Here is a 16,553-nt window from a genome sequence, read left to right as displayed (position 1 = left end):
ATTTGCAAATAAATTCATTAAAAATCCTACAATGTGATTTTCAGGATTTGTTTTTCTCATTTTGTCTGTCATAGTTGAAGTGTACCTATGATGAAAATGACCGGCCTCTCTCATCTTTTTAAGTGGGAGAACTTGCACAATTGGTGGCTGACTAAATACTTTTTTGCCCCACTGTATGTGCTCCTAATGATATGACAGGACAGAGACAACTATATGGTTGGACTCACTGTGTTGGACTTTGAGCTGGAGGCAGACGCAGGCCGTGTTGTCTCTGGGTTGGGGGACAGCGAGCGTGGCCGGTCTTCATCAACGTGTTCTTCATCCTCACCAGCCTCTTCGTAGTTCATACTGCCTGACAGACCTGGTCAGGGGAGAAAGAATGCACTATGGGAGATGTGGCCTACAGCTTACACTCCATTGGTTGGGATCAGGAGGACCCAGGGTTCTATGCAGACATGAGAGATCATCTCAGATGCCCAGTCAAGCTGAAAACTCCTCCATATCTCCTCAGTAATCCCATAGGTTCTTATTGCCATGACTCAAGGAGAGATTTTTTTTCTCCTGGGACCCATTGTGATTAGCCTGCATGTAATGGATATGGGCAATGCATTTCTTCAAATGTATGCAGATTTTGTTTTTGATAACATAGCCTTTGATTTGTTCCAACTAAGTCATCATACTACCCCAGTTGAAAATATGAACTGATGCAATATTTCCTGTATCGGAAAAGGCCACATATTACAATATGCAGCTAAAACTGCTCTCTATAACATTTAGTAGTCCCCCCAAAATTTGAGGAGACAACCTAACCTTAAAACAGCTGGCAGAGGATAGAAAGGAAAGCGGATGCGAAATAGTGCTGAGTAACTGTTGAGACCCATTGAGGACGAACTTTTCTGTATGGAACAGACGAGACTACCCAGTAACCAGGTTACGATAGAAGAGACCTGTTATGAACCTCTAGCCATCCCAGCAGCCTTCATTATCCCCAGACACCACTGTTAGTCCACTTCAGACCCCTATACATTTCCACAATGGAAAGAATACTGTGAAATACAAGACAATATATTCTCCATCTTCATTGTGTTTTATCCATCACTGAGAGCTGGTTTCCTGGGCCCAGATTAAGCCTTGTACTAAATGCACGTTAAGCATGCTTTTCAGTCCAGGAGTAATCTGTGTCCACGAAACCGGCCCTGATAGTCCAATGTAAAGGGGTTAGTTAGGAACGAGGGAAAGCAGAAATCCTATTGAGAGATGCCAGCCAGACAGACACAACACGGTGTGGTCAGACAGGCCTCTGTGGGAGCTGCTCTGGACAGGTGTCAGTAATGCTGCTAATTGGATTTACCAGCCGTGACTCTGGCTGGTGCTGTGGAATATTTTAATGAGAAAGCATTTTTTAGATGCGATAGCAGAATTCAAAGTGAGCAGGGGAAAAATGCCCGCTCTCAATGTGTTCCATTGTTGATGATACAAGAAATATTAACCTGTTTTCCTCGGTGTGTCTTGAAGCCAGAGTATGATATCTAGCACTTTACATCCAATGACTATGTTATTACCAGTAACTATATAATTCACTGTTGCTGTATCCTCAGTTTCACCTCTGCTCCATAGAGTTAGTGCTGCAGAGAGAGGAAAGGAGGGAGGGAGAGAGACAGAAACCCAACAACCTTCACTCCAGCCCTGTCACCATGGGAACGGCAGGCTGCTCTCTACTACCTGACTGGAGTAGTTTCTCCCTGGCAGACAGTGGGCGCTCTGGCCCCTCCTCCGGCCCCTCCTCTGGGCCCTCCTCCACTGCACCAACCAACTGGACCACCCTGCCGTTGGCGGGGTCAATCAGAGAGGGGGAGGGGCTGAGAGAGATGTCCCACGCCTCTGCAGACAGACACATATGTATTGGCCAACGTGGCTAGAAACAATATGTACACAGTGGTGTTCACTCCATCTAGCCCCAGAGATGTCTAAATGTCAGGGTACTGACAAACATTAAATACAGACCGCAAATGTCAGCTACATTCTAATAGTGACTCAAAGGCATCAATTAAAACAACAATGTTTTGTATAGTCACTTCTTTTACTAAACCAGCCAAATGGAAATGCCAATACGTTCTGATAATACAACTTTTCTAAAAAGAAAGGGCTCGATGCTCAGGTTGTAAAACCAAAACTTACAACGTGATAATTTCAACCACTTTCTCGGTCTAGCAGCACATGAAGAACTTTACCTTGGGAACTCGCTGACCAGTTTTGATTGAATAGCGTCCCCAAGTCAAATCCAAATGGAGGCAGTAGGCTATTACTAATCCTTTGCTGTTTCCATTTCAATTCGTTTACACTGGGAAATAAAACTGATTGGGCAGCCAGGCACTATCTAAGGCACCTGAGGACAGGCTGGATCTCAGTAGCACTAAGCAGACCAGACATTCATTCATGATGACGGTTTGCATTATTGAGAGGGGAGTGTCACCTCTGCCCTCTTGTTGCTGTCCAGGAGAAGATCCTTAAAAACTGAGGCTAATGCAGTAATACACTGCCCTTAATCTGGGTCTCAGGTTTAACTAGGTAATACATCTCGCTCCCAGATATAGACCTGGCTATCTTAATTTAGTTTGTCATTTCGCACAGTAACAGTACAAAATGATATTGAATTAGTCTCAGGAAATGAAAGAGACTTCTAACACTCTTCGTGGACCAGCCAGAAGGAAGGAAGGTAAGGTGGCATAAATAGGTACTGTGGTAGGTGGATGCTACTCTTGCCCCTTACAAAATGATCAATTTCTCATTGTCACCATCAACCTCGCCCTCCGCCGGCTCTCTAACTGCACACTGCAGCACCACAGCCCTGGGAGGAGAAAGTATCCCAGAGCAGGGAAAAGGTTTTAGCACTGTGCAATGGCTTTTAATGAGAGCAACTGAAAGGACAGCAGCAACAATAAACCACAACCTCCAAAGTTCTTGAGACTGTCCCTGAACAACGATGTTGACCAGATATGCTCCCATTTCTCATCTGTCCTCCTTATCTTCTCACCCCATCCTGCATTCTCTCTCTCTGTCAGTTCAGCCTGTCCTCTCACTAGACTACAAAGTGCCTCTACCAGCCCAGAGGTGTGAAAGAGACACTTATATCGAGTGCCCTGTCGGTGTAGCCGTGAGGCCTGCCAGAGCAGCGGACGGGATGTGATCTCTGAAGCTGTTTGGTATTCGACCCAGAGGATTTATCAGGGTAGATGATGATATAACTGACTGACTCGCATGTATACACACTCTCCTAGGTCTTCTGTCTATAGCACTACTGCGTATGAGACACTGTCTGTGCTGTGTAGGTCATAGGGCTAGGACTATTTCCTGGTCACATGGTCTGACCATAACTAGGCCCCAGAGTATTCACCTCGTTTCTGCAGCAGCTCGTGGATGTCCGTCTTGGGCTCCAGCAGAGTCTCCGTGTCCCCGTCCCGGTCAGGCTCCTCGGCGAGGGGAGACTGGTGCAGCGGCTGGGACAGCGACAGGGGCTGGGACTTGCTCACCGACAGAATCTGGATCTTGGTACCCAGGTCTGGGGCCTCAGAGCCCATGAAGGCAGCAGGGCCGTCGATACCTGCAGGGTGGGGTGCATTCATAGACAGGTTTTTTTATGTCTTGAATTATGTTAATGACTTTGCTTGTCTGTGTGTTTGAGCATCCAGCTGTTTACTTCTCCAAGAGCTGTTCTGTATTCCTGTCTGTGCTTCCCTGAGGTGATTTGATTTGTACCTACTCCTTATTACTTAGCCGTCTGCTTGCAGCTGCGTTTCTCTGTAGTACCTCTCCTCTATGTTCATGTCAGAGCTTAGCCTTGTGCCATGGAGTGATATGCTGCACTGAGCAGGTGGCCCTTTTCTTGCCTGAGAGTCTGAACGCTGCTCTGCCTCTCTGAATGTGACTCTCTCCTCCCCATCTGAAGGCCCCTCTGGGCATCAGAGAGAACAGCTTCCTGGGTGTCTCCTCCACTACCGTGAACAGGCGCTTCTCCACACGTCCCAAGACTGAGGGAGGTGTAATTAGACACACGCACCACACACACACCTCAATATATTAGTTTCCTGGTTGTTTGGAGGAACATTTTATAACATTGTATCCCAGTATGTGAGAGACTAACATACGTTGCATGCCAATGTACAGGTGATTGGTATCAGAAGTGGGATGCACCAATGTTTATAACCCTATTCTCTAGTCTTGTATTTCCTGACTGGTCTCCTCTACCTCGATCTGGAAGACCACTCTGCTCCTCCAGAGTGAGCTCCATGACTGGCCCTCTCCCTGCTTTCCTGGGCAACATGGGGCCTGGCCCCACCTTCTCCCACCACTCCCTCTCACTGTCCTCACCTGACGTACTGCCCTCACTCTGGACTGGAAAGCAAATGGATCATTAAAGTATTCTTCTTCATAGCCAACAACTGTTTATCTCTGACTGTGGACTGGGGTGCAATCACTCAGCACTGATCCTGCTTCCTCAGACCCATTACTTTATCCCGATCGTGTGATCTGACCCCGGAAAAACTAGCTAGCACAGTAGCTAACCCCAAGAACCAAGGCTCACCGTCCATGATGACATCGCTGGTGATGCTGAGGCGCGACTCCACCAGCGGGGCCTGCTCCTCACTGCGCCGAGGCCTGGAGCGCCTGGGCCGGGGCTCTGGGTTGGGCTGCACCATCAGAGGCTCCTGCCGCTTCCGCCGCTGCTTCTGCTCCAACAGCGCCCTCTGTGGACGGGGGGATTACGACAGTGAGAGTATACCATGCAAATATTGTCTGTCCGGCCGGCCGGCCCTGCCCCAGACTGACAGCTGGACTGACAGCTGGTGATAAGGCTCTAGTGATCCTCTCTCTCTGGACCCTACCTGTATCTGTCCAGGTATACCTGGCCTCTCTTCCCCACAGTCCATGAGGACACCATCCCTTTCCCTCATTAAAACACTCTTTAATCATAGAGGTCTGGCTGCTATGTAATGCATACCACTAGACTGTGTACTTCCAGTCATTGCTCGAACACTAGTTAGCATTGGCTCGCAAAACTACAGCTAACTTCCTTCCTACTGGATGAGGAGACATACAACTGGTAACCACGAGTTCATCTGACTGGGGAAGAATTACTTTATGATGACTTCCTCATCATCAAGCCAGACACTCATCTATATTCAACCTTATACAGACAGCCTTACACCTTTTCCAGATCACTCAAAATGCTGAGAACCAGACAATCAGTAACGACTCTGTCCTTATCAGATACTTGGGACACTGATCGAAAAACCACCGGTGTTGCTGTTTTGAAAAACAAAGCTATCTTAAGCAATATGACAAAACAAGTGAGCAAAAAACACAGTATCGTAGCTTGCCAGCTTCGTTTCAGGGGTGTCAAACAAGATGCATGTTCCTATGGTAACCGTGTCAGTGTCCTTGATAGACTCCACATTCTTTGTGGTTGTCTTTTCACCACTCCCACTGTTGTTGGGGGAGAGGACAGAACATGATGGCCATTCAATGTGTATCTCAAAATGGAACCCCAGATGGCTGGCAAATCATTCAGCCACAGTAAAATGTAATGTTTTCTTCCTTCAGTATCTTTGACACTAAATTGGAAGGCAGAATATGCAACTCGCATAGAAACAGAACAGGTGAGGTAAGGTTGGCTAGGCTATATTTATCTCATAGTAAAGGTCACAGAATAATGGACATTTGTATCCTAGCATTACCACTAGAGGAAATGGGATATAAGAGAGTTGGCTACTCAGTGAAGGAACCTTCAGCAAGTAAGCCTAGACTGTTGTAAAAGATGCTGAGACAAAGTAACAGGGTGCTTAAAATACAGTGCAAACAATTCAAACTACTTTAATAAACCTAGAGTTGGAAATGCTGCTTCCTGTGGAACCATATAACTCTGTGCTGTGCTGACTGAGGCTCTGTTCAGTACAGGGACAGAGAAACTGGGGACAGAGGACAGTGACAAGGCAGTGGGATCATTAGAGCTGACATTGTCACAGCCATCACAAACGCTCTGGGAAACTAGGGACAACAGCGACGAGGGTTGACCCCCTTTAGATTATGGCTACATAATACACAGCACAATGTCTCTATGAATATAATAAAGCTTCACACTAGAGAAATGGTCCATTTCCATGAATTATGGTGACATTTATCAGTTGGCCCTGCAGTCCTGGTCTCTGGTCAAAGCAGGCGATGGGTTATGTAACTGCCTCAATTAGTGGGGAGCATCAAAACAACAAGTGGTGTTTAGTGATGAACTGGGCTGGAAAGAGACGAGAGGTCCTTGTCTCTCTGAAGCCTCATTGGGCTGATTAACCACCACTACAGAAAGGTTTTATTACTCAGGGCTAACGCAACACACACATTCAGGGTCAATGCAACGCAGGCGCACACACACAAAAGCACAGACACGCACGCTCGCACCTACACACACACACGCACGCACGTGCACACACACACTACCATGGCCTGCTTCTATTTGACACCTGAAAAATAATATTCATTAAATACCCAGTCTTGGATTAAAATGCAAATAAGACCAGATGAAAGGCCTCTGGGAGCTTAATGGTTTCAACTTGGAGTCTGATGGTTTACATTTCAAACAGGCTTTGTTTTAAAGGGACATTTCGGGCTTTTGGCAATAAAGCCCTTTATTTACTTCCCCAGAGTCAGATGAACACATAAATAGCATTTTTATGTCTCTGCATTCAGTATGAAGGAAGTTAGAGGTAGTTTCACGAGCCAATGCTAACTAGCGTTAGCCAAATGACTGGACGTCTATGGCATCTACTAGCATGCTAGCCATTACAAGAGACTTCCAGTCATTGCGTTAACACTACTTATCTATTGCGATAACGCTAGTTAGAAACTTCCTTCAAACTGCACGTAGAGACATATAAATTGTATCCACAAGTTCATCTGACTCTGGGGAAGTAGATACAATCCCGAAATATCCCTTTAAGAGGGGAAAACGGCTCACCTCTTCGTTTTCTTCCAAGGCTAAATATAGCAGACAAATGAATAAATCATCTGAATGTATTATCATAATGAAACAGACTGTTAATTTGGACACAGGATAGAGATTCCATGTAAACAAGAAACAAAAGCCCGACAATGCTTCACAATGAGATCCTACTTAAAAATGAGCCACACATCTGACCCAGGATCTGATTAAACTTTGAAGCCCTTTTGTCTAGTTTTTTTCTTTGTCTTCCCTCTTTGCTCTGGCCAGCAGTAGTCATCCTGTGTAAACTGGCTAGCAGTAGTCTTCCTGTGTAAACTGGCTAGCAGTAGTCTTCCTGTGTAAACTGGCTAGCAGTAGTCTTCCTGTGTAAACTGTCTAGCAGTAGTCTTCCTGTGTAAACTGTCTAGCAGTAGTCTTTCTGTGTAAACTGTCTAGCAGTAGTCTTTCTGTGTAAACTGTCTAGCAGTAGTCTTCCTGTGTAAACTGTCTAGCAGTAGTCTTCCTGTGTAAACTGGCTAGCAGTAGTCTTCCTGTGTAAACTGTCTAGCAGTAGTCTTCCTGTGTAAACTGGCTAGCAGTAGTCTTCCTGTGTAAACTGGCTAGCAGTAGTCATCCTGTGTAAACTGGCTAGCAGTAGTCATCCTGTGTAAACTGGCTAGGAGTAGTCTTCCTGTGTAAACTGGCTAGCAGTAGTCATCCTGTGTAAACTGGCTAGCAGTAGTCATCCTGTGTAAACTGGCTAGCAGTAGTCATCCTGTGTAAACTGGCTAGCAGTAGTCATCCTGTGTAAACTGGCTAACAGTGTAGTATTCCTGTGTAAACTGGCTAGCAGTAGTCTTCCTGTGTAAACCGGCTAGCAGTAGTCTTCCTGTGTAAACCGACTAGCAGTAGTCTTCCTGTGTAAACCGGCTAGCAGTAGTCTTCCTGTGTAAACCGGCTAGCAGTAGTCTTCCTGTGTAAACCGGCTAGCAGTAGTCTTCCTGTGTAAACCGGCTAGCAGTAGTCTTCCTGTGTAAACCGGCTAGCAGTAGTCTTCCTGTGTAAACCGGCTAGCAGTAGTCATCCTGTGTAAACCGGCTAGCAGTAGTCTTCCTGTGTAAACCGGCTAGCAGTAGTCATCCTGTGTAAACTGGCTAGCAGTAGTCATTCTGTGTAAACTGGCTAGCAGTAGTCATCCTGTGTAAACTGGCTAGCAGTGTAGTATTCCTGTGTAAACTGGCTAGCAGTAGTCTTCCTGTGTAAACTGGCTAGCAGTAGTCTTCCTGTGTAAACCGGCTAGCAGTAGTCTTCCTGTGTAAACCGGCTAGCAGTAGTCTTCCTGTGTAAACCGACTAGCAGTAGTCATCCTGTGTAAACCGGCTAGCAGTAGTCATCCTGTGTAAACTGGCTAGCAGTAGTTTTCCTGTGTAAACTGGCTAGCAGTAGTCTTCCTGTGTAAACTGGCTAGCAGTAGTCTTCCTGTGTAAACTGTCTAGCAGTAGTCTTCCTGTGTAAACTGGCTAGCAGTAGTCTTCCTGTGTAAACTGGCTAGCAGTAGTCTTCCTGTGTAAACTGGCTAGCAGTAGTCTTCCTGTGTAAACTGGCTAGCAGTAGTCTTCCTGTGTAAACTGGCTAGCAGTAGTCATCCTGTGTAAACTGGCTAGCAGTAGTCATCCTGTGTAAACTGGCTAGCAGTAGTCTTCCTGTGTAAACTGGCTAGCAGTAGTCTTCCTGTGTAAACTGGCTAGCAGTAGTCTTCCTGTGTAAACTGGCTAGCAGTAGACTTCCTGTGTAAACTGGCTAGCAGTTGTCTTTCTGTGTAAACTGGCTAGCAGTAGTCTTCCTGTGTAAACTGTCTGGGAAATGCTAGCCATATTCATGTAAGCTGTTTTTCTCTCACTGATGTGATATTGATCTGTAACTAAGATGATATTGCTGCTGGAATCTTAGCAATGGCCACTCCTGGATTTAACTAATAATAACGTTTTTACAGAACGGTTACCTCACAAGAACTGACAGCAGTAGAGCAGAAACTGAACTGTCTCACTCGCTGACAGAACTCATCAGTGGCAATGACACTTCACTTCACTGAATTAACCCTATCCAAACTGAACAGAACTCAAACCTAGTTCCTAGCTTGCTTGGACTACACTCTTAGCACCTTTTTTCTATCTAGAACGTTGAACAGTTATACGGCTGTCCCTATAGGAGAACCCTTTAAATAACCCTTTTTGGTTCCAGGTAGAACCCATTGAGTTCCAGGTATAGAAGGAACCCTTCTGGGTTCCAGGTATAGAAGGAACCCTTCTGGGTTCCTTGTAGAACCCTTTCTACAGAGGATTCTACATGGAACCTAAAAAAGGGTTCTCCTATAGGGACAGTCGAAGAACCCCTTTGGAACCCTTTTTTCTAAGAGTGTATAACCAGAACATAGAGTATGGCTGGAAAATTAGGAATATTTAGGCTACTCATTGTTCAACTATGTGCATTTTCAAACAGTAACATAAAGAGTTGATAGAATCTGTTGAATAGGCTATTAGAACCCAGTACACCACCATTACACAGATCATACCTCTAAATAATTAAATATCAGAATATTTTTTGAAAAACTGGAGAAAAGAGAGTAGGCTACTTGAAACAAAACTGCCCTACAATTAAAACAATCCATTGTATTATTGTCAATTTAAAACAAAAGACTTAAGAGGATAGGATATGAGAAAAGGATATGACTCAATATACTGTTTCATTCACCGTCCTGAGGCTTTGGGAGAAAGACATTGTACAGACCTAAAACAAGACACAGGAGGCTAATGAAAATAGCAGACTAGGAGATATCCCACATCCACGGAAGTGTCCCCCACCAGAGACAGGCTATAACAATGATATCACCAGGATGAGCTGAAATCAAATGCTCGCACACATGCACAGTACACACACGCAAGCACGTACATATGCAAACACACACAGAAATATACACACCAAAATACACACGCGCAAGCATGTACCAGTGCACACAGACACACACACACACACACACAACTTCCCATGTTACTCTCAGATCAAAATAGTCAACCATAAATGAGATAAACAGAACAGAGAATAAGAGGTGCTGACCCACCCTGTCCATTGGTGTCCGGAGTGAGACAGAGAGTAACAGTGAAGTGCAGAAGTTTCTCTGTGGAGCTCAGGGTTCCATGCTCTGTGAGACCCCGTCACGTCTAAACTCTCCCCCACTGAGCAGCACTCTTGCCGGGCATGCCTCTGTCTCCCTGCCCTCCACTACCCCTGGATCAGGCTTTCAGATCAGACAACTAACACAAGGATAACCACGCAACACCAGCTTCCCTCTCACTCTGAGTCCGTGTCTCCTCCTCGGCGTGTGTGTGAGAGAGAACTAGAGTGTATGTGCGTGTGTCTGGGTGGTCACTGTCACTAACTGAATCAGCGGTTGTAAGCACCCCGGGGCAGAGTGAGGGAGAGAGAGAGAGAGAATGAGTGAGATGGAGAAAGGGAGGGAGGGGGATAGAGGTGCTGCCAGTGTCAGACAGCAAGAGCTATTTTTTGGGGGGGCTCTGTTTGTGTGTGTGGGTTGGTTTTTCTATCCTTGTGGGGACCTAAAGTCCCCACAAGGATAGTAAAACAAGGAAAATTCTCCCTTGTGGGGACATTTCTCATGTCCTCATAAGGACAAAGGCCATTTTAAGTTAGGGGTTAGGTTAAGAGTTAGAATTAAGGTTAGAGTAAGGGGTTAGTGGTTAGGGTTAGGAGTTTGGTTTAGGGTTACAAACTTTAGAAGCCTTTTTAAAACTCAAATGCACTACAAATCTCAGCAACAAATGTGATTAAATTCAGATCCTACATCTGTAGGCATACAGTGCACTACACAGACTCTGTCTACTGAAACCTTTCTACTGTTAATCCCTACATAGTGCACTACTTTGTTAGGCTCTGGTCAGAAGTAGTGCACCATGTAGGGAACAGGGTGCCATTTGGGACGCAAGCATCGAGTCAGTCTATGTGCCTACCAATCATCTCATCCATCTTTTACTCCATTGTGTGACTGTTGCTTTAGGCTGGTTTCTTAAACCAAATCAGTCCGTTTCACTTTAAAGCAGCGTGGTGATAAGGATACTGCAGGCAGGAGGGATTGTAAGGGACAATCATCAGACACGCAGACCAGGAAGAGCTGTTCGTTGAGAAAGGAGCAGATTTGTGCTTTATCTCTACAATGAGTGCTAAAACAATTAACTTCCGGACAAATACTTTTCTTTCTACTAATTGGATAAATTGTACTGCCTTCGAAAATAAAAGAGTTCAAAGACACCCTGTTTTCCCTCGGTTTCATGACAATCAGCCTTACTGTGCTGATGGTTGGAAATTCATAGCCTGAGTGACACCGGAGGCAGAAAACAAGGTCATTTATACACTCGCTGCCAGTCAAATGTTTAAGCTTGACAGGCTCACAGCTATAAACATGGACTGAGACCTCAAAAACAATTCTGACAAAAGATGAAAAGACACCAAAAACAACCAAAACATCAAACGCAAAATGCCTCTAGATATAAATAATATGGACTAGTCTGGTCATTTCTGCATCATAAATAGAATACTCATGACATATACCCTGAACAAGTCTATTGGAGCCGTAGTGTTTATATGGGAGTCGTAGTGTCTATAGAGGCTATGATGTTGAACAGGTGCTGTATGTGGCGTAACTAGTTAAATGTGTTTAATAAAGTTAGTCATTACCTGCTTTTCCAGCTTCTGCTGCCTGAGGCTGGTGCTTTCATCATCAAAGGCACTGAGAAGAGACGAAAGACAAAATGGTTACTATCCACTCATAACTCATATCTGACTGAGACATAATACAAGTGGTTCTGTGGTTAATATGAATCTGTTATCTGGGTCTCATCTGTTATCTGTTATTTTTCCAATAAGAAACTATTTTCTACAGTGGTCACTAATGAATGCACCCCCGATCGAGGTTGGGTGGCATGCAGATTTTCATACCGTTTCTGTGCCATACCGGGGGTATTTGGTATTACCGGAAGTGCACACAAGGGGCCTTATTTCTTTTTAAAAAAGGTATTGAAAATCATACCATCGGTATATCTAAATACCCCAGTACATGGTATATCGCCCAAGCCTACCCTGTTGTCACTTATAATGACATTAATGATTTTCAATGGAATTCCACCAGGGGGCATCGCTACTGTGAATAATAACTGAGGACAACGCACTGAAATCTCCTGGCAGAGCTAGAATTGAACGTTACCAAGGTGTTCGCTTGAAAAAGCAGTTACACTGCAGCGCATAACTAAGACTGTCATACAGGATTACTGTCATACCTTAGGCTATAACTGTTTGAGCTTAGCCTGACTGCATGATCTGCACACTGTAAAAAAAACATGTAGTTGTTAATAGATATCATTTTGTCCAGGAGTTGTTCATGACCACGTAGGCTAACTTGACTGAGAAAAGCTTAGGGCTCCAGCTACAAAACTCCTCACTTTCCTTGTGAGGTCAAAAATGATACTGTATCAGGACTGTATAATGCAATAGAACAACGCATCAGACAGCAGCACCACCGTGCTACAAAGCAACAGCAGTTACATCTAAAACACAGTTCTCTATAGAGTCCTGTCTCTGGCCGTCAGAGTGGTGGCTGTTGTTTGGGACTACTTTTCCTGGACTCCTGTGAAAAGGCCAGCTGGGTACATGTTGCTAAGCTACAAGGGAGAAGGAGAAGAAGGTGGGAGTAGCAGTGGGAGTCTATTCAGAGGCACAGAGCGAGTTAGAGGAACCCACCGCTACTCTACCCAGCCACAGACATAACCTACAAGACAGACATAACCTACAAGACACTCTCACTGACAGACATAACCTACAAGACACTCTCACTGACAGACATAACCTACAAGACACTCTCACTGACAGACATAACCTACAAGACACTCTCACTGCAAGAGCACAGCCTTGGGGGGGGTGATGGAGGATGGGGGGAGTGTGTGATGGAGGATGGGGGAGTGTGTGATGGAAGGATGGGGGAGTGTGTGATGGAGGGATGGGGGAGTGTGTGATGGAGGACGGGGGAGTGTGTGATGGAGGACGAGGGAGTGTGTGATGGAGGACGGGGGAGTGTGTGATGGAGGACGGGGGAGTGTGTGATGGAGGATGGGGGAGTGTGTGATGGAGGATGGGGGAGTGTGTGATGGAGGATGGGGGAGTGTGTGATGGAGTGTGTGATGGAGGATGGGGGAGTGTGTGATGGAGGATGGGGGAGTGTGTGATGGAGGATGGGGGAGTGTGTGATGGAGTGTGTGATGGAGGATGGGGGAGTGTGTGATGGAGGATGGGGGAGTGTGTGATGGAGGATGGGGGAGTGTGTGATGGAGGATGGGGGAGTGTGTGATGGAGTGTGTGATGGAGGATGGGGGAGTGTGTGATGGAGGATGGGGAGTGTGTGATGGAGGATGGGGGAGTGTGTGATGGAGTGTGTGATGGAGGATGGGTGAGTGTGTGATGGAGGATGGGTGAGTGTGTGATGGAGGATGGGGGAGTGTGTGATGGAGGATGGGGGAGTGTGTGATGGAGGATGGGGGAGTGTGTGATGGAGGATGGGGGAGTGTGTGATGGAGGATGGGGGAGTGTGTGATGGAGGATGGGGGAGTGTGTGATGGAGGATGGGGGAGTGTGTGATGGAGTGTGTGATGGAGGATGGGGGAGTGTGTGATGGAGGATGGGGAGTGTGTGATGGAGGATGGGGGAGTGTGTGATGGAGGATGGGGGAGTGTGTGATGGAGTGTGTGATGGAGGATGGGGGAGTGTGTGATGGAGGATGGGGAGTGTGTGATGGAGGATGGGGGAGTGTGTGATGGAGGATGGGGGAGTGTGTGATGGAGTGTGTGATAGAGGATGGGGGAGTGTGTGATGGAGGATGGGGGAGTGTGTGATGGAGGATGGGGGAGTGTGTGATGGAGTGTGTGATGGAGGATGGGGGAGTGTGTGATGGAGGATGGGGGAGTGTGTGATGGAGGATGGGGGAGTGTGTGATGGAGGATGGTTGAAGATTGTGAGAACATAAAAAAACAAGGTTCTGCAACAAGCTGCTGAAATCTCTCAGAACAATTTATCTCTGGGCTTCACTAATTTCTCTGTCAGTCCACATGCTCATAACATCTGTTGCTGTCAAACAGCCTGGGCTGTACTTTACCCTTTACATCTCCCATTCAGACACAATGTGTTAGAGGAGTAGGACAAGAAGAACTTCATTAAGCACAACTATCTACAGTAAATAACAATCTCTCCATACCACTGATTTACTCTCGCTCTCCCTCTGAGCTGTAAATCTCATACTTCTGGTGTCTGGGATAAGGTCCGTGACACATCACTCTGCTGGAGGATATAAGGGCCTCATTACGTCATCAGCACCGCTTCTGACGGACAGTCACCAAATGCCAAGAGGAATAGAAAGCAGAACGATCATCTGCTGAGAGGCATACATCATCCGTCTATTACGTGACCTCAGATTATTACAGACAACAACATAGATGACTTGGCTACGTCCTCTGACATCCTCAGAATGATTAATTCAAATCATTAAGCTAAGCAAGTAAGTCAACTATTACAGATTGAGATCCCACATTTTGTGGCAATAAGAATTGTTGCCAATGTCAACGAACCAATGAGTTTTGGACCGGACTTTGCGAGTTGCTTGTTTATTCATTCAACAACAACCCCTGTTTGGTCAGCTTAACATGAATGATCAGTCATCTCAGAAGCTGCAGAGCACTCCGTTTTAGTGTACTGATTGTTACAGCCCTCTTCAAGTCTAATGAGCCCAGTGCAGCGCTATCCATACAGGCGTGCAGATCTGTCCACAGGGAATCCATTACATGGCCCTGAGGTGTTGGTGACAGTAGTGACGAGGGAAGGATGATGGGAGGTGTTAATTACACATCCGGGATGGTCATTACACTCGTAGGAAGAAAAAAAAGGTGCTATCTAGAACCTTAAAGGGTTCTTCGGCTGTCCCCATAGGAGTACCCTTTTTGGTTCCATGCAGAACCTTTCTATAGATGGTTTTACACGGAACCAAAAAGGGTGCTACCTAGAATCAAAACAGGTTCTACCTAGAACCACAAAAGGTTATCCTATGGGGACAGCCGAAGAACCCTTTTAGAACTGCTTTTTCTAAGAGTGTAGGGTGGCCAGAGGAGGGCCAGGGGGAAGAGCGGAAGAGGAGCAGGGGACTCTTTCTTTTCAGCGGCTGTCCAGCTTGGGACCTGGGTGGAGACGCGATGGGAATACTCTCCACTGGGGAAAGGCTGGAGACTTGGTGTGTATGGTTACTACCAAAGGGTGTTTGACCTCTTTTGGAACACTGACCTATTGGAGCTTACTAGGAATACAAAAAGTATACTTCGGCCATGAAATTACTAGTTGGTGGAAGCTGTGGATGCCTGGGTGGATGGTTAATTATAGGTATTCTAATGGATGGGTGCTAAAGATGTAGGATCTTAATTTGAGCCAGTTTGCTACAGCAGGAGAATAATCTTGAAGCAACAGGAAATGTGAATTATTATGTAGATTATAATTAATGGACAAGTTTCAAAGTGGAAATGACAAACTTCAGAAGCCTTTATAAACCTCAAATACACTCCAAGTTTTACATTTCCTGCATTGCAGGAAAGTTCTCCTGCAACAGGGTGATCAAATTAAGATCCAACATCTGTGCTACTTACCTTGCTGTTGAGGTAGGGGAGAAACTGGCGGAGCTGGAGGGTCTTCAGGGCCATGGGGTTTTCGAACAGGAACACAGGACACAGAGAAGAATAGAGTTAGCAAGAGATCAGTGATACCAAAAAGAACAATGCTAAAACGGACCTCTGGCAGTCTCTATGGGGGTGCCACAGGATTCAATTCTCGGGCCGACTCTTTTGTCTGTATATATCAATGATGTCGCTCTTGCTGCTGGTGATTCTCTGATCCACCTCTACACAGACGTCACTATTCTGTATACCTCTGGCCCTTCTTTGGACACTGTTAACAAACCTCCAGACGAGCTTCAATGCCATACAACACTCCTTCCGTGGCCTCCAACTGCTCTTAAATGCTAGTAAAATTAAATGCATGCTCTTCAACCGATCGCTGCCCGCACCCGCCCGACTAGCATCACTACTCTGGATGGTTCTGACTTAGAATATGAGGACAACTACAAATACCTGGGTGTCTGGTTAGACTGTAAACTCTCCTTCCAGACTCACATTAAGCATCTCCAATCCAAAATTAAATCTAGAATCGGCTACCTATTTCGCAACAAAGCATCCTTCACTTATGCTGCTAAACATACCCTCGTAAAACTGACTATCCTTGACTTCGGCGATGTCATTTACAAAATAGCCTCCAACACTCTACTCAGCAAATTGGATGGTCTATCACAGTGCAATCAGTTTTGTCACCAAAGCCCCATATACTACCCACCACTGCGACCTGTATGCTCTCATTGGCTGGCCCTCGCTTCATATTCGTCGCCAAACCCACTGGCTCCACGTCATCTATAAGTCTTTGCTAGGTAAAGCTC

General features: G+C 45.9%; 1 protein-coding gene across 4 annotated transcripts in view; it reads right to left on the bottom strand.

The window, feature by feature from the left end:
• Positions 1-16,553, bottom strand: part of LOC110499967 (tubby-related protein 3) — a 34,309-nt gene that overhangs the window by 7,304 nt on the left and 10,452 nt on the right. For 2 of the 4 annotated variants that reach the window (XM_021577044.2, XM_021577043.2), the window contains exons 2-7: positions 15,715-15,756; positions 11,720-11,771; positions 4,583-4,745; positions 3,395-3,601; positions 1,723-1,881; positions 228-361 (exon numbers count right to left, since the gene is read on the bottom strand). In XM_021577044.2, the coding sequence (XP_021432719.2) occupies positions 228-361; positions 1,723-1,881; positions 3,395-3,601; positions 4,583-4,745; positions 11,720-11,771; positions 15,715-15,756 (757 nt within the window). Of the gene's footprint in view, positions 1-227; positions 362-1,722; positions 1,882-3,394; positions 3,602-4,582; positions 4,746-10,088; positions 10,450-11,719; positions 11,772-15,714; positions 15,757-16,553 lie in introns of those variants that run through there. The other 2 variants (XM_021577047.2, XM_021577046.2) reach the window with 2 other exon arrangements.

The sequence above is a fragment of the Oncorhynchus mykiss genome, chromosome 21, assembly GCF_013265735.2.
Source record: "Oncorhynchus mykiss isolate Arlee chromosome 21, USDA_OmykA_1.1, whole genome shotgun sequence".
NCBI classification, from domain to species: domain Eukaryota; kingdom Metazoa; phylum Chordata; class Actinopteri; order Salmoniformes; family Salmonidae; genus Oncorhynchus; species Oncorhynchus mykiss.
Note: the sequence above shows the minus strand (reverse complement) of the source record. Positions and strands in the feature narration are given on the sequence as shown.